The following is an 18,443-nucleotide window of genomic DNA, read 5'->3' on the forward strand; positions in this document are numbered from 1 at the left end:
GGTTTTAAATTACTGCAATAGCCTATAACGGAGTCCTATAAAGGGGATGAAAGGTACTTCGTTACAACATTGCAAAAGCAAACTTAGGTGCTTCTGAGACCAGAAGGTATAATTTGTATGGCTTCTTCAGGTTTGTGTTAACTGCACAGAGTTGGCTAGTATGGTCAGAGGTGAAAGAATATTTCTTGGGAAATTAGTTAACGAAGTAAACCATTGGAAATGAACCTTCAATTACTGAAATCTGACACCTGCTAAAATAAAGCTCAGTAAAGCATTTCATTTTCCTTTTTTCTATTCAAGTCAGGTGATTTGGAAAGTCATACCAGTGGTGTGTTTAAGGAACAAAATAAAACCAATTGCTTTTCATTTAAAATAAGTCTGAAGTCTCTCCGGTCCGTGCCTCCAAGATGACAAAGAAAAGAAGGAACAACGGTCGTGCCAAAAAGGGCCATGGCCACGTGCAGCCTATTCACTGCACTAACTGTGCCCGATGTGTGCCCAAGGACAAGGCCATTAAGAAATTCGTCATTTGAAACATAGTGGAGGCCGCAGCAGTCAGGGACATTTCTGAACCGAGCGTCTTCGATGCCTATGTGCTTCCTAAGCTGTATGTGAAGCTACATTACTGTGTGAGTTGTGCAATTCACAGCAAAGTAGTCAGGAATCCATCTCATGAAGCCCACAAGGGCTGCACACCCCCACCCCAATTTCGACCTGAGGGTGCTGCCCCAGCTCCCCCACCAAAGCCCATGTAAGGAGCTGAGTCCTTGAAGACTGAAGACAGACTATTCTCTGGAGAAAAATAAAATGGAAATTGTACTTAAAAAATAAACAAATAAATAAAATAAGTCTGAAGACAAGTTGTTAAATCATGAGTTATATTAAATGGGCTGGCCAACTCACATCATGTTCTCCCAATTACAGCCCTCTATAAATCACAGTACAGCCTAGTTTTTATCTCCCGATTTTTTTTCATCAGGACACAAAATGATTCCCAACTAAATGCCCTACAACCACCCCAGGACAAGTTCCATGGGCATCCTTCGAAAATGAAAGCACCGTTACAACACACCCTGATCAAGGGGAAAGTGCCTTTGTACTCAATGGTGCAATTGGTATTTGCCGCCACCGGTACAGCAGCTTTCTTTCATTTCTCTTAGTGCTAGTTCCAAAGGCAACATAGCCAGGTGCCATTCTGAAAGGAACCTGCTGTAACTAGTCTTAATAGCATAAATCAGTACTTTCCCAAGTGAAAGAAGGGCTACCCAGAGACATTTCAAAGGCTGAAGTGGGGAAGTCAAAGGAGAGAACTATGAAACTAGCGCTGTGTTTGGTCCTCAGATGTCAACACAGATGTTGTTTTTAATCCACCTGATCTATTGAATACTAACACGCTCACATAGTTTTCTGAGGAAAAGAACAATTTCTGTTAGATTATGCAGTTTTCACCAAGTCAGAGACAACTGCCATTCCATTACAAAAATGGTGGCTGACCTCAAAGGAGGGGGCGCTCAGCTCCGCCACTCCCCTGCCCAACCTTGCTGCTGCTAAGTTGTTTCCCGGTCAGTGATGGACTGTAGCTTTGTCCCTTTCCCTTTCCTACATCTTATTAACCAAACTTGATGTTCAATAGGGGTGGGCTTATTCTGGGATAGAAAAGGTTACCAGTTACCATTTATACAAACTTGCAAAAATACAAAGCCCGTATTTTACATGGATACTACATAAGCAAAAAAAGCATAAATGGGTACAACACTGAAGAAAAGTGGAAAATGGAAATGTGGCAAGGGAGGGGTACAAATGAGGCTTCAAAAATGTGCAAAACTTTATTTTAAAATGAAGATATAAAATACGGAAAAACATTGAACATTTTAAAATCTAGACAGTGGGTTTATGGGTATGATCCTGAGTTTTTCTGAATGTTTGAAATAGTTTATAAATATTTTAACAGAAAAAAAATACTGGCATATTTAAGAACTAGAAATCCCGTAGATATCTGAGAACTACATCATGTAACAGAAAAAAGAATCTAAAAAGTCAGCTAATAATTATATCTGAGAGTGAAGTGTTAAATATTTTTCATCCAAAGAGAGCAGATATTTTCTACTCACTGTGTCAGGCACACTCTGATAAATATTTAACATACTTGTTCCTAACTCCATGAGCTAGATATTCTCTTCATTTTACAGGTGAGGAAAATAAGGCTCAGAAATTTTATTTTTTAGATTAAGACAAGGTCTCACTCTGTCACCTAGGCTGGAGTGCAGTGGTGCAACTTCAGCTCCCTGCAACCTCAACCTCCCGGGCTCAGGTTATCCTCCCACCTCAGCCTCCACAGTAGCTATGAACTACAGGCACGCACCACCACATCCAGTTAATTTTTGTATCTTTTGTAGAGATGGGTTTCGCCATGTTGCCCAGGCTCACAAATTAACTTAGCTAGTGGCCCCCTGAATAAGCAGTAAAGTCAGGATTCGAAGCCAGGTTCAAAGGCTGGACTCTAAGATTCACGCTGTCAAATCACACTGCCTGACCCGTTAAACCAGCAGATTCAATTCTGGATGAGTGACAGGCCTTCTGAGTGAGTGGGCTCAAAGATTTGACAAGATGCTAGGCTCCCTTCTTTTTAAAGTATAACCAGAAGGCTCTCGAACAGGGAATTTCTGCCCACACTGCTTTTCCTAGGGCCCAGATTGTCACAGTGCCTGCATTAGCCACTTTGGTGATCTCAGACTTCAAGCAGTCACCAAACTTAACTAAGTCCCTTATTACCAGGGCAGTGGCTGTGAGGACCAAAAGTTGGCCAAAGTCTTGAAAACAAAATGTGGCCACGTTGTGGTATCACAGCGTCTGTCACAGTGTTTTGAGCCCCAGATCCTAGCAGTGGCTGGCACATCACAGGCACTAAATAGTTGCTCAAATAATCAAATACTAACTAGGTGGCCCTTAAAAATAAGGTAAAAAATAAATCATGGGCAAAATTTCATATTAAGTACATGAAGCAAGATATTTATGTAATATGATGCAAATTTTGTAAAAATTATGTATACTAACTGGCCCCCACTTGCTCAGGCGCATCTTAGCCATAGGTACATAAGCAGACACCTGCAGTCTCTCGCTCTGGAACAGCCGATAGAGGGAAAGCCCGTGCAAGGCTCACTCACAACTATCACCAGCCACATGGAGCACCTGCCCACATGATACCTGGGGGTGCACATTTGAAGTTGCCATTTTCCCTCCATGTCACAGAATTCCTCATGGCCAGAATCCTGTTAGTCATAGCCACAGGCTCTTTTGTATTCAGGCGTCAGATGCTCTAGGGCAGGGGTGTCCAATCTTTTGGCTGTCCTGGTCCACACTGGAAGAATTGTCTTGAGCTACACATAAAATACACTAACAATAGCTGATGAGCTTACAAAAAAAAAAAAAAAAAGTCAACAGCTGGGCGCAGTGGCTCGTGCCTATAATCCCAGCACTTTGGGAGACCAAGGAGGGCAGATTACCTGAGGTCAGGAATTCAAGACCAACCTGGCCAACATGGTGAAACCCTGTTGCTACTAAAAAAAATACAAAAATTAGCCGGGCGTGATGGCGGGTGCCTGTAATCCCAGCTACTCGGGTAGCTGAGGCAGGAGAATTGCTTGAACCTGAGAGGCGGAGCTTGCAATGAATGGAGATCGTGCCACTTGCACTCCAGCCTGGGCGACAGAACAAGACTGTGTCTCGAAAAAAAAAAAAAAATCGCAAAAAATCTCATGTTTTACAAAAGTTTATGAATTTGTTTTGAGCCACCTTCAAAGCCATCCTGGGCAGCATGTGGCCCATGGACAACAAATTGGACAAGCTTGCTCTAGGGGATGACTTCTAAGTATAGCTACGGGCATCCCCCTCAAAGTGGACACCATGCAGGCTGTGTGGCTTGTACAAGTCACACCATCCCAAATAACATCTTTAAATTTGTCTACCCAGGCACTTCACATGATGTAGCTAACAAAAACTTTTACTGTTAGAGAAATATACAGAAAATCCTAAAGGATGGATATACACCAAAAAGTTAAAAGTAGCTACCTCCTATGAGATGAGTAAGTTCTGGAGCCCTGACATACAGTGTGGTGGCTATCTTAGTAATAATGAATTATATACTTGAAATTTGCCGAGATTATATCATAAGTATTCTCACCACATAAGAAAATTACATAAATTTGTAAACGTAATTTGTCAACTTGTAAATCTGTTTAACTCAATTTAACAAGGTGATGGAGATGTTTAGTAACCTCATTGTGGTAATCATCATTTCACAATGTATACATGTATCAAAACATCATTGTATACCTTAAATATATATAATTTTCATCAAATACCTCCATGAAGCTGGAAAGAGATTTTTAAGTTATATCATAGGATTGTGATAGTATGTTTCATTTTTTGCATGCTATCCGAATTTTTCTGCAGTAAACATATCACTTCTAAGACACTTACTAAATGCTTAATGAACAAAGCCAAAGGTCACCTGTCTAGTGCACTGGACAAGATGTCTATACTCCAAAATTGTATTTCAAATTATTTTAAAAGAAGTCTATATAATTCAACAATATCAAAGTGGTCCAATAGTCATGTGCCAGAGCATACAAAAAGATGTGGTCCTGCTCTGGCTTTAAGTAGGAAAGCAAGATGTACGCATACAGTAATGTTTAAATGCCAGGCAATATGAGTAACTACTGCTAAAGGTATACAAGCAGGAGGTGTTTCATACGTGTTTTGAGAAAGGGCACACTTATTTGTAAGCTGCAACAAGAAGGCCTTCATGGAAAAGGGGGTCTTGAACAGGACTTTTCAGGATTCAAATTAAATCCTGAAAGAGCAATTCAGAAAGAGAATGACCCTGGGCAGACTGAGATTTGGGAATCAACACAAGCGTCGGAGTGATAGTGAAGAAAGTAACCTGGCTCTCAGAGTAAGAGAAGAACCCCAGTGTTTTCTGGGGGAGTGGTAAAAGGTAAAATGATTGTAGGAACAAGACCAGAAAAAGTAGAACCGGCTCAAATGAATTTGGGGAAAACTGAGTTAAACAAATTTACCAGGATTCGTTGTAGTCATCTAAGCTCTCAGTAGGCTAATGTGCATTGAGTCCCCACTGAGGGAAGGAAGCTAGTGTTATCAGGGTATAGAAAATACCTTTGGCAAAGCAGGAGTTTAACAGATAATGGAGGAAAAACAACGAAGGGTTTGAATGCTAAGGCTAAACTGGGCATTCTGGCTTTGGTCCTTCTAACAAGGCCTGGATCTCCCACAGAACAAAGGCTAACCTGCTAATATACCTTTAAGTTTTTACACAACAGAACTCAGAACCAGATATTGCTGTCACTTCCCATCTCATCTGCTTATTTATATTCCCATCCCATCCGCTGATTTATATTCCCAACGAAGGTTAGTCCCATCTTCTGAGAGCACCTTACAGTCTGCGGCCCCTTCCTGATGATCTGGAAGCTTGGGAAGCAGCACACCTCCTTATGAAATCACTGAAGGGTGACTATGAGCAACAGGAAGCAGTGGAGGATTCCAAGTATCACGTAAGAATACATTTTTTAAAAATCTTTTAGAAATTTTTTAGAATCTAATCGAGCAGTTTTTGCAAATTACAGGTGACAGGCATTTGTTGTAAAATCAATTCAAGGTGCCATAACCAGGATTTCTTGAAAAGCAAAGAAAAAAATGCACGCATGCACCAGATACGTCGCATGCAAGAAGGGCAAGTCATGTTTCAGGATCCTTCTGTCATGTATAATATACTGATCTCTGTGTTCTGAACTGTAGTTCAAAATGTATTTCTTACTTGGGTCACAACTACAAGGTTCAAAAGTCACTGCTCTACTAGATGGAGGACTTAAGGCAGAAACTGGAGGCTGCCACATTCACCCAGAAGGCCCTGGGATGGTAGCAGTAGGAAGAAAAGATAAACAGAAGAGACACTTAAAGAATGTGGGTAAGGGAAACCAATGAGAAGGCCAAGGTAACTACACCTGGGTAATTTGGGGAAAAGGTAGCTATAACCATCAACAAGTAAATTGTGGAGAGCTGGTTACGGGGTACGTAGAGATGGCAGGGAGACACATTTGATTTCCAGAGACAAGAGGACATCCAGATGGAACCACAAAATAAGCCCTCCTCACCACCTCAAAAACAAGTCCACAACATTAATTTGGTTACCTATAACAATACTATATTAATTCTTTCACTTATACAATGTTTTAAACTTATGGTCTGTCCTCAACCAAGTGGTTAGGGACTTTTAGAAGCACATAATCACACTAAAGAACTAATACCATCAGTCCCTGGCTATTACATTATTTACCATCCCAAGAGCTTCACTGTGATTTAGTATTTGATGGCTAAGTACAGAAGGGTCTGTTATTTGGCTCTGTGTGGACTATGACTACATCAACACGGGGATGTACAAGCTCCCTAAGCACTACTGCACCAGCACTAGTAGGAGAGCACTGAGCCAAAAGGTCCCCAGAGGCTGCCACATAGTCTCTGCCCATCCTGAGTGAAGCTGCACACTTGGCTCAAAGGCCCTGCTGATCCACCGAGAGGGCACAAGGGGGCATGAGGGAAATGGCTGAACTCCAACAAATCACTTTATGCAGGACTGAATCCCCAACACACATCAGAGGAGACAATTAAACAAGGGAGAGGGGACTTAAAGGTAAAATGTCATCCCCCAACATGCCTGTGATGATGAGTTTTACCTTACACAAGCCTTTTTAAGTAAATTATATTAATTACCAACATTCAAAAACATCCAACATTCAAGGGTTCTGAATCTCCTTTATTAGACAGCACAGAAATAACAGGTTTAGAGTATATTACAAAAAGAGCTCAAACTGTTCAGATACAGCAACTGGGCTTACTAGGGGACAGAGGGGGAATACTTCAGACTACTGTACAGGGACACAAAGACTCCTCATCCTAAACAAAGTATTAAGGTACATAGACAAGTTTCTTGTAAGACAGAAAACAGAGAAATCCACAGTAACTCTAACACATCCCTTAAGGAATAAGCATGTATTTGTAGGAAGCAAACAAAGCTTTCCATAGAGAAACCACTTTCACAGGATGATTAGGTGGACCTGCAATGAAGAAAATACATTTCAAAAGATGGGTTCAGACTTACACCAAGTTTTCACTGAAATTCTTAAAAAAAAAGACCCTTCTCTGTATCAAAAGAATTTTTAAAAAAATACATCACGGATAAAATAAATCTCAGGAAAGGTCCAAGTCCTATTCAGAGACATGTATTTGCAAATTAATATAAATTTTAAAGTTTGACAACAAAAATACTATTTGGAACTACCTAGAATAGGCCAAGCTAAGTTCGTGTTCTGCTTTAGTGCATTACATTGAAATGAATCTCATTCTCACTATAATTTTTTTCTTTTTAACCTTAATCACCAGCGGCTGGTCAACTGAAATGGACATGAGAACTATATAAATGTCAGAGAAATATGTAAACCTCATTAATGTTTCCAAAAATTCATTTAGAGATAGAAACAGGTCCAAATAGATGCCTGTCTAAATGCACTGCAATTACGTTACAATTATTTTTCCAAATACACAGATATGCTCTGTCTTTTCTCAGCTCATTACTGACTCAAACAATTTGCCCTTCTGGGATCAATTGTTTGCTAATAAATAATTGTTTACAGTCACAAAATGATATTAGGAGGTTTTCTTATTAGTTTTCCTTCTGCACCCTAATAAGATTGAAAACTAGCTGATTCCCAAGAGTCTAACCTTAACCTCGCTTTGTTTAACAGCCCAGGAAATGATGAACCATCTGCTTCAGAAAATAATGGACGGCCAAGAGGAAATATTGTTTAATTGTAGATTAACCTCCTCATGAAGCAGTCTGAAGCAGCTTTAGAATTAGCAACTATAACCAGCAAAAGAAACAAATGGCTCACGAGCCTTTTCCTCTACCATTTAAGGTCCAGAAAGAATGCAAAGGGATTTTTATTACATTTATTTACAAACATTTATTTCCACAGTGGAAACAAAAAATCATCAAGGTCAAAACTGATTCTCAAAACTGCAGTCACTTGCCCTCCAATTTTGTTTGCCCAAATACCTTTAATGCAGCAAACCATCAAACCATCTCATGCACTTAAGAAGGTGTTTATTTAAAAAAAAAAAAATTCAAAAACCTCTTTTCCATTATTTTCAGGTTGTTATAATATTAAAATTAATATTTTCCCTGGTTTCTTTAATAGTAATAAATCCACCATTGGGGAGTACGAATTGTTTTATTATCATCAACATGGCACTTAAGTAAATGAAATCTTGTCAAGTACATGGTGACCTACAAGTTCAAAAGAAAAAAAGAACAGCATGAGATCAAAATGGCCAGCCAGGACAGGAGATACAAAAGTGACAGATTAAATGCAAACACAGCCCTTTATCCAACAGGCTTCACATGCTAAGACTTTTCTAAAGTCAAACCTGTAAAAGCATATCTGATATGGAATATTTAATATCCTGCCCCCTCTCAGGGGCTCAACCAATCAACAAGGGTACCATACCCATTTTAACTCAGCAAAGTAAAGGAATCCTGAAAACATTCAGTTATTCTACAAACATGTATCGAGAACTTCCTTTAAGGGCCTGGGGAGAGGGGACAGGGAACTGGGCAGATACTTGGGGTACGTATTTTATAGTTTAACACATGCTGAAGTATCAGATTTCCCTTAAGCCTAGTGGAGGTAATTAAGTAAAAAGCTTTGCCCTGTTGGTATCAAAAAATGTAAATGGCTCTTCTCAGTCAACAGTTACAACCAAGAACCAAAGACATCTACGAAAATTTCAAAACTAAGGAAATTTGCAATTCCAGGCAAGGCCATATTACTCTGGGTTTCCAGTAAGACCTGAAGGTCACTTACTTTGTGTTAATATTAAAGAAACAACCTCTGTGGAGAGGAAAGATTTTTGGCAGTTCAAATTCTTAAACATCTTAAATAGAATTTACTAAAATAAATTATTCTTGAATTCTTCAACTTAATTTTGAAGCAATGAGCTGGTAATAACTCCAGAGATTCAAATAATAGAGCCTATTCAAGAAGAATGAGAGTTTGACATTCTTCTCTACAAAACAACTAGGCACAATTTTATCCATCAGACGTCTATCAACCTACGGATATTGAAAGCTTGGGAGAACATGATAACATCAACTCCAACCCTACAGTCAGCTGTAATATCGAGCAGGCATCAACAATGCTATTCATGAATTTAGAAAAATTAATAAATCCTGGGTTGAATGCAAGAAAAGGCTCAAATACAGGTGAAGCATACTCACTTGGGTTTTGTTTCTGCATCTGTCACTTGGCGAATGAAGATACCATCTTCAGGATGTTCTGTGTCATCCATTTCATACATATATGATGATGCTATTGCAAGCGTAGTCCCATCATTACTGAAGGCAAGTGATGCGATGCTCGTGGGGTACCGATGGAATTGGCACAGTCGCTTTTTGTTAAATGGGTCCCAAATATTTACAAAGCCATCAGAGCCACCTGGAAGTAATTTCAAAACAGTTAAAATGGTTCTTAACGCCAGATACAGAAATAACCATTCTCTTAACAGTTAATTTTTAAGGTCACAGAAGTTACATTTCCCTAAAGCACTGTACAGATTTTTTTTCACTAAATACCATAAAAAGCAAGCACCAAATAATATAATAATTAAATATAGGTCAGCATGCCATACTTTACCTGTGGCAAATGTATTGTGGATATTGTGAAAAGAAATGGCATTGACTGGGTAAATCTGCTCAATATTATTTTCTTTTAGTCTGTGACATTTGAAGGCATACTTCTTCTTCTGTACCTCAGGGCTTGGGTCCAAATACTCAACTGCCACTCGGCCTTCAATAGAGCTTAATACATAACCCTGCCAAGAGAGAACCAGAGGAAAAAAATAGTAAATTCCAGCTTCCAAAAACAAGGTGCTAATTCCCAAATTCAACCCACACTAAAGAGTGACTATTTCAGAAATGAGAAGTACAGCGGGCCTTAATGAAGTGTTTAGGCTGTACTAACATAGTTATGACGACTTTAAAAAGAAAATAAGACTGTCATCACGTGCTTTCCTCACAGGTACCAGGGCCTTGCACATTACAATAAAAAATGTCTAGTAATTTCATCAAACCTAAACAAAATTTTAAAGTGTTTCAGTGTCGCTTATTTGTTGTCCTGTTGTCCTGCCCAGCAGACTCAAATGTGTTCCCTCAGTTAAAATATATTCTTCTATGTTCTGTGCCTCTTCATCACGAACAACTGTTAAGAATTCTGTTTCCTTCATTGGGGGCATCAATAATCCAAATCAACCAGAACACCAGTCTTCCATCTCAGTCATGCTACTTCTTGCATTTAATACAGCAAGTCAGGTTTGCACAAAGACTTTCAGGGACATTCAAAAGTGGTTTACAATTTCAAATGTTTTTTCATCTTTCATTGAAATGACAATATCTTAAAAAATAAGAGATAACACACCAAATATGAAATCTATGATTTTTTAATCCTTCAAGGTATGAAAAAGATTTATTCCCAAAAACTGTTTATGAAGAAATAAATAAGTCAGTAAAATCCTACTTTTTAACTTCCATTACAAAGTAGAAATAATCCTATAGAAAATATTAGATATAATGGCATTAAAATAATGTTCACAATGTAAGCATATTTTAATCACATATTTAAATCTCTAAAGTTTCACATAACTGCAATTCTTTATCTTCAATGGAAACTTACAATTTCCTAAAAAAAGGAACTGTGATCACCATTTGAGGTACTGGCCTTTGCAGGTTAAAAAGCGAAGAGAATAACATACCTGCTTCAAGTTCTACAACCATCAAAGGACAGCCATAAGATACCAGAGACACCTTTTGCTTTTAATGACCTTTCCTCTTGCAAAATTCCTATTGCACCTGACCACACCACCATCTCCTCTTAGAACTTTAAGGACTTGAGAGAGGAGGGAGCTCACTAATAAACAGGCTAATATCATTTAGTGATGATGGAAGGTGACCCACCCTGTACATCAAGAGTCAGCCATAAGAGGGGCCCTGCCTCTCTAACCTCAGTTGAGTTTAAGGAAAAAAAAAAAAAAAAACTATCAAAGTTCTATCATCAAACTGGGGAAAGAACTCTATAAGCATCAGGGTTACAAAAAGGCAAAAAGAAAACAGCAAATTCCATAAGCTTAAAATCCAGATATAAATTTTAATTCAGCATTTTGTAAACTGAAATATCTGCAAAGCCCTCTTTGATTACTGTATACCTATGAAGCATCCTGGACCAGGATCAACAAAAGATCAGAAGACTTCCTCTACTCAAACCACTTCCTGAGCAGATTACTTGGTCTCTCTGAACATCAAGGTCGTCTCTAAAATGGGGGTTAACGCACTTCCTTTAAACACATGGCTGTCAAAAATATCAAGGAAGAATACACCTAAGAGCAAATTCTAAATCACTACTGAAAAAAAAAAAAAGAAGGCTTTAGGGGCTAGTGGCCAAATCATTATAATATAAGATCATATTATTTTCAAATTCCAGAAAGAAGAGGAGGTATAGTTCAGTACCTGCTTGTTTGGAAACGCTCGTATGCAGCGAGTCTGGTATTTCAGGCTGGACTCCCTGCGCTGCTGCACGTAACCCATGTTCCGTAAGTCCCACACCAACACTCTGCGGCCTGCTGTTCCCACAATCAGCCGATCTCCAGACACTGAGAGGGTATATACCTTTTAAAAAAGATCAAAACTTGCTAAAAATCACCTTCTTGCCCGAAAATGGCATTTTGCCCCAAAATAAAGTCCATGTGATCATAAGACCATAAAAAATTAGCTGACTGAATTCCCCAATCACAGGTAACAATTTTAGATACTACAAGTATTCAAACCAATTTTAGATACTGCAATTATTCAAACCAAGTAATTCACACAAAATAGCAAACCCACGATGCTCTTCCTACTTCACCAAGCATCATATAATGTACATTCTAAGTAATTCTGTAAAGGAGCTTTTGAAGTCTTAATTCTCTCCATTACTAAAACAAATTAAACTATTTTTCTCAGCCTTCATGTTTCATTTAGAGACAACATAAAAGTGTAAAAAAAAATTCAAAAATGAGATAATAGAGCCATAAAATAATTCAAGGTAGAGTTTAATGGGTTTCTGGCTTTTCATAAAACAATCATTTTCAAAATTATTTTTCTACAACCACCTTTTAGAATATTTCATTTTGCAACTCTAAAAATCTTGATTTTTTTTTCCCCAGTTGTTACATGGAATAAATAGGCCTTTCTAGGAAGGGTGAGGGAGCCACCACTAATGAGAGATGTTTAGTAGCCTTTGGTGGCATACAAACTCAAACTTAAAACACAAGATAGTGGTCTGACATATGACAAAGCAATTCTTGTGCCCTGACGTAATACTACACATTCAAGATAGAAGTTCAACATTAGGGAAAATTTTTAAAAGTAGTGTATCCCCTATTTTTCCCCTCATAATGTCTTTCTTCAATATTAAACTTTCCACAAAAATTCCTTTATAATAAACCATAGAATTTCCTACAAGCAAACATTTAGTGGTTTATTTGCAAATATAATGTTACTCGGAAACAAAACAGAGGTAGCTAATTCATTAAAAAGGTGGCAAAAAAAAATTCCCCTGATCATGTTCAGTCACTTTTAAAAAATCTAGACTTGCGATTCACAACTGTGCTCTATTATTTTCAATTAATAAGAAACTCTAATCTGACTTAGCATTTTCAAACCTGAAGAACTGCCATAAAAAACGTAGAGGCCCCATGGCAAGGAAAGATGTCTCTTCAGCATTCAATACTTAAGCCATATGTTAATAATCACTAGTATGTTAACCACATACCATCAGCTGAAGAAGAACCAAGTTAGCTTTAACAACGCCATGTCCCACCCCTCTCTAGAATCTGGCCTTAAAATTCAACAATTAATGTGACCAAGGGAAAAATAAGGAATTAAAATTAAGATTCAAAACAATAGGTTTAACATAAGCAGATTTAAATGTGAGAAATGTTAAGATTTATCATAGCTTACTCAGAAAACAAAATGTTTGCAGTAAAATGAAAATTAATCTAAGATGTATAAAGTACCAAACTTTAAAAATAGAGAATTCAGAAAAAGATCGATTTATAATGGTACAATCATACTGGGAATTTTATCTTAAATCTTTACTATATAGGTGACACACAAGCTTCTAACAGTGCTTTCTATCCCCACTGATCATAAATCAAGTGAAACCACTGTCATGCTACTGACAAGGTATATACATTTATCAAAGAAAGTATTAAAAAAAGTGACATAATGAACCTTGCTGAACCAATAAGCAGCTTGATTCAGTGTGGCTGTCCATTATATGATATTCTGTCAGCAATTTATCACAGTTCTTAACATGTTACATACAACCATAAATCAAAACTAGAAACAATGCAATTATTTTATTCTGAACAAAGGTCTTGCCAGGAGTAGATTCGGCTGTGATGTGACAAAAATAATGGCTCTTTGGATGCACTATTGTATATAATGAAGGCTAACAGGAATTGAATAGTATATTTACGCTGAGGAAACACACTCAAGTGAAGGATACCTTTAAACTGCTTAAACAATCAATCTTTAAAATTAACTACCACCTGATAAAGGCTGATGAGGATACAGAAGGAATGCTCAATTACCCTTTTATCATACAGATCAAAAGGTTAGAATAATACACAAAGTTTTGGTTTTAAAAAGCTTTGTTCGCTAAGGAGCCTTGAAACTACATCTGTCAGTATTAAAAAATAAATATACAAACAATAGAAGCCAGAGAACATAAAACACCTTTCTCACTGAACTTGAAATGATAACCCATTTTGCCCTCTCAACAGTCAACTCAAAAGAAACCTCAGATAACAAATGAAAGTAAGTGATGCTCCATCCAATTTTCTGGTTTGGGATGCAGCATCAATTTAAGACAATCGAACAGTCTGCTAAATGACTTCTCTGAAAAGGCAGTGAGTTGCTTCTCAATTCTGCGATTTAAAGCATTAACAATACATGGAAGCAAATATAACAACTGACAAATAAAAGTTGGCCCAAAATCCCAAAGTTAATTTTCTTTTGCATTAAAGCATTTCTATGTAGTTGGATTTATAAAACCGACTGTCAACTTTTTTTTCTCCCTATGTTGACTTTTCACCTTTAAATTCAACAAGCATAGTCAACAATCATGCATCAGGACAAAAATCATCCCAAAACCATCAACTCCTGCAATGAATATAAAGAGCCTACCTTTTCAGGCTGAGAGAAGGTCCCGGCATTACAAGGAGTTCTGGGATCCCACAGTTTAACTGTCTGATCCCAACTTCCAGTGACCATCACATTCACTTCTGGACAGTATTCAACACATCTGATAGGGGCATCATGGGTCCCAACAAGATTTTCTATAGGGAAAAAAAAAGGGGGGGGAATCCCCAACATCTAGCTTACTACCTTTACTAAAGATTCCTAAAATAAACAATTAAAAGAAACATTCATTCAACTGTAATGAATTTACCTCATCCAACCCCATGGAAATGTCTACAGACAGAAAAATCTCTCCATGACTACAAAGTTATCCATTCCTCTCTGTTCACCTTACAGCGCACACTTCACATGACTCACTAGTATGGCACATACCAAAGGCTGTCTTGAATTTTAGATTACATTAACATAGTGGCATATCTGTTATCTTCCTCACTTGATTCTAGATTTCCTATCAGGAACTGCGTTTAACTCTGTGATCTCTGCCCGTATCTAGTGCAAGGTCTGGTACAGGCTAAGTGCTCAAGAAATGTCTGTTGAATGAACAAATGAATGGAGAACTCTGGTCTTCTGGATCAACAACATTTATGTTGAACATTAGGCCAATGCTGCTAAGAAACTTATTTACATGGCTAAAGGGTTATGATAACTGGGAGTGAAGTCCTCTCATTACTCCACTTGGTTCCACTGTGGTTCAAATTTTCAATAGACATTTTCTTTCTTTTCAATTTGAAACTTCTCGCTATGTCATTTATTCCTTCAACTAACATCTACTGTGTACCAGAATCTGTGCCAACTGCTAAGGATATAGGAATGAACAATATATGGTCCTGACCTGCAAACAGTAAGATTAGTCCCAGCACTTTGGGAGGCCAAGGTGGGAGGATCACAAGATCAGGAGTTCAAGACCATCCTGGCCAACATAGTGAAACCCTGCCTCTACTAAAAAATACAAAAATTAGCCGAGCATGGTGGTGCATGCCTGCAGTCCCAGCTACTCGGGAGGCTAAGACAGAATTGCCTGAATGCGGGAGGCGGAGGCTGTGATGAGCCAAGATCACACCACTGCACTCCAGCCTGGTCAACAGAGTGAGACTCCATCTCAAAAAAAAAAAAAAAAAAAAAAAAGAAAGAAAAAGAAAGAAAAAGAAAGGATTTCATGAAGTTTGGCAGTGTCACAGAATAAACAGCTAATTCTCTCTATGTAACACTGAAAATCAAGAAGTTTGCTTTTCAGTGTTTCTCCCTACCCCTACAAGTTTCTGAACAAATAGAACCTAGACCTACAAGCTTACTTACTACGCAGGATAAGCTACTGGCAAACAAAACCAAATACCTGCAGTATAAGTTACAGAAGAAAGTAGCTTTCATGCAAAAGCCTCTTCTAATTGGGCGCTTAGTTTTTTGACAAAATGTGGCCATCCTCCATCCATTCTCCCATTGCTCAACTCATCTTCTATCTAGTCATATCTCTGTACCCTCCTATCTCCTTAGGATATCTATGTCTGATGAATACACATGCAAACAAATGCTCAGCTAGACAGCTCTATGCATTTGGGTTCCAGTCCAATCTCTACACTGTCCCAATGTCACCAAAAAAATTTGAGTAAGTCATTTCATATCTGGAGCTCTAAGAAATTACTTAACTGAAAGGAAATGTATCATCTAGCTACTCATTCAAAAAATGCAACTGAAACATACTTTGCTAAATAACTATAACAAACACAATTAATATAGACACGATTGCCTATTTTTTGTCAGGTTTTAAATCTACCTTTAGCTTCTGAAAACTGAACTCTCAAAACATTAGCATTGTAGTGGAAAATCCTAATGAAACGCTGGCCAGTCTGGGATCCAGCCCACTTCTAAGGACAAAATAAAGGCCAAATACTTAAGTGTCAATTTATGTAAACACTGACAATGGTGACCATAACTGGCTGTACTGCAAAAATACATGCATAATATTCTGTAATCAGTAACTTAATGGTTATTATTTAAATAAAAAAATCCTAAATTCAAGCCACCTGTACTTAAGCAACTTCGTAACTAAGCAATTTAGGAACTACTCTTCCTACATAAACATTTATACTTTAGAACACTAGCCAAGAAAACAAACTGGTAAAGATATGGTCACATTACCTTGATCAGTGTTCAAATCATGCATTTTCAATTGATGATCTAGTCCTCCACTCCAGGCATGCGTTGGATCCTATAAAATAGTTTTGAACCATTTAAAAACTAGAACTTTTGAAAAGGTTTCAACATTCTTATTTCTACAAGCAAGTGTTCAGTTTATGCTCGGGATATGCACTGGGCTCAACTATTCATGGTAAACAAACCAAAAAACAGCATAAGAAAAGCAAGTGGTCACTAAACTCCTGTGTCTGGAAATTAAAGGAGGGCTGCTTTATCTTAGCCAACACGCTAGCTGAGGGTGAACATACATTTCCCCTAAACGGCTCCTTTCAACACGGCAGCCAAAACGGTATTGTTGCAAATATAATGATCCTATTTTCAGAAAGTTTAGAGTTACTCCACAAGCCTGTAATAGAAAGAGGAGACGGAGTTTCCAATGTCTGCATGCCCCCAAACCAAAACGGTACCGGTTCAAGGCAGGTGCTCCTGAAAAGCTAAAAAACTGTCCAAATAACCCCACCGACAGACGCCTCTACCCAACACTGGAAAAGAAACGCTCCTAACGTGGAGAATCGTTAACACAGTAAGAGGGCAGGAGCGGGGCGGGAGGGCACCTACGTAGAAGGCGCAGTCCAGGACGGCGCCGGTGTGCTGGTACTTGAGCCGCATGGAGTTGGCCGGCACATCGTAGAGACGCACGGACGTGTCCCAGGAGGAGACAAGCAGGAACTGGGAGGTGTTGGGGCTGAACTTCACCGAGGAGATGCCATCCTCAGGTGGCTGGTTCAGCTTGAACTCGTTAGAACCGGTCATCTGCAGAACAGGCGCCCAGTCAGAGTCCCCAAGGGTCCCGCGGGCTGGGGCTGCGCACTGATAGCCTGGCAGTGGGGGACCCCAGAGGGAGGGGCCGAGAGGACGACCGCGAGGAGTCTCTGCGCTTGCGCCTGCGCCGAGCACTCGCCCGCCAAGGTCGGGACTGGCCCCATCATCCGGCCCCCGCCGCGCTCAAACCGGCCCAGCCCGCACCGCCGTCCCCCTAAACCCAGCCCGGCCCGCAGCGATGCCCGGACCCCAGACTGTTCCCTTTCCCCTCTCCCGGGTCCCGTCGCCCCGGGCACTCCTAAAAATAAAGGGAAAACAATAAAAACGGGATCCCCTGCGAACCGAACGGCCCTGCCAGTTGCGGACCCGGGAAGTCCCTGGAGAGTCCGCTCCCGCACACCGTCGCCTCGCCTCCCTACCTTGGGCTCCCCTCAGAAGCAACGTTTCCACTACTCGCCGCTCCCTGCTGCCGCCTCGTTGCTGCCCTGCTTCCCTCAGAGCGCTCGCAGGCTAGGCGAAGGAGGCGGAGAGGAAGCTCCAGTGTAGACCTGCCATTGGCTGATTTCAAACGCCAACGTCTCAGTCTAGGCGGCCGATTGGTCCGCTCAGCTGCCCAGCATCGGTCAATCCAGTCATCCTGTTCCGGCTCAAAGGGAAACCGCTGCTTTTCCGATCACGTGGGCTCATTTTACCACAGCGCTGAGGCATTGGCGTTCGAGCTGGACGCGTGGAAACCACACCTCCCAAGGAGCATCGCGCCAAGGCTCTGTTCACGCCCTCTCCCGCCCCGCGTATGGCTTTCTGGGAAATGTAGTTTTCTAGGGGCTGACGCTCTGCCCACACTCTTAATAGAAAGCGGGAAAGATCTTTACAGCTCTGTCCATGGCGCCCTCCCCTTGAAGTTAGTCTCTGAAACACAAGAATCCCATTTTGGTCAATACTTCTATAATGCTAAAGTTTTCTTCTTATCCGTGGGCGTGCATACGACCGTGAAACTAACCAAAAGTTGATGTAGAGAAGGAAATATTTGCTCTAAACAACTGCATTATTTTGCCTTGGTTTTTTTTTTTTCTCATTTCTTTGGCGTTTCCACCTATAAACCAGGGTCTCCCATTTCCCATTG

The 18,443-nt window shown here is 39.7% G+C and overlaps 1 protein-coding gene and 1 pseudogene across 2 annotated transcripts; one reads left to right on the top strand and one right to left on the bottom strand.

Annotated features, from left to right (window-relative positions):
• Nucleotides 1-407: 407 nt before the first annotated feature.
• On the top strand, nt 408-788 carry LOC129462544 (small ribosomal subunit protein eS26-like; annotated as a pseudogene).
• A 6,020-nt stretch (nt 789-6,808) lies between these two features.
• Nucleotides 6,809-17,978, bottom strand: BUB3 (BUB3 mitotic checkpoint protein). 2 transcript variants are annotated; one of them, XM_055246383.2, is made up of 8 exons: nt 17,740-17,978; nt 17,117-17,311; nt 16,502-16,571; nt 14,351-14,502; nt 11,630-11,788; nt 9,765-9,942; nt 9,350-9,566; nt 6,809-8,359 (listed from the first exon to the last, which is right to left on the bottom strand). In XM_055246383.2, the coding sequence occupies exons 2-8, from the start codon at nt 17,309-17,311 to the stop codon at nt 8,344-8,346; spliced, it is 987 nt and encodes a 328-aa protein (XP_055102358.1). In that variant the 5' UTR covers nt 17,740-17,978; the 3' UTR covers nt 6,809-8,343. The 2 variants fall into 2 exon arrangements, with proteins under 2 accessions (XP_055102358.1, XP_055102367.1); XM_055246392.2 differs by having other exon boundaries at nt 6,809-7,130; nt 17,740-17,970.
• Between the last annotated feature and the right edge of the window lie 465 nt (nt 17,979-18,443).

The sequence above is a fragment of the Symphalangus syndactylus genome, chromosome 2, assembly GCF_028878055.3.
Source record: "Symphalangus syndactylus isolate Jambi chromosome 2, NHGRI_mSymSyn1-v2.1_pri, whole genome shotgun sequence".
In the NCBI taxonomy this organism is placed as follows: Eukaryota; Metazoa; Chordata; class Mammalia; order Primates; family Hylobatidae; genus Symphalangus; species Symphalangus syndactylus.

Excerpts from the sequence above, each read along its gene's own strand:
- BUB3 (XM_055246383.2), bottom strand. The coding sequence starts at position 17,311 with ATGACCGGTTCTAACGAGTTCAAGCTGAACCAGCCACCTGAGGATGGC. Across the intron at positions 14,503-16,501 it reads TGATTTGAACACTGATCAAG|AAAATCTTGTTGGGACCCAT; the intron begins GTAATGTGACCA and ends TTTTCCCTATAG. Across the intron at positions 9,567-9,764 it reads CCACAATACATTTGCCACAG|GTGGCTCTGATGGCTTTGTA; the intron begins GTAAAGTATGGC and ends AATTACTTCCAG.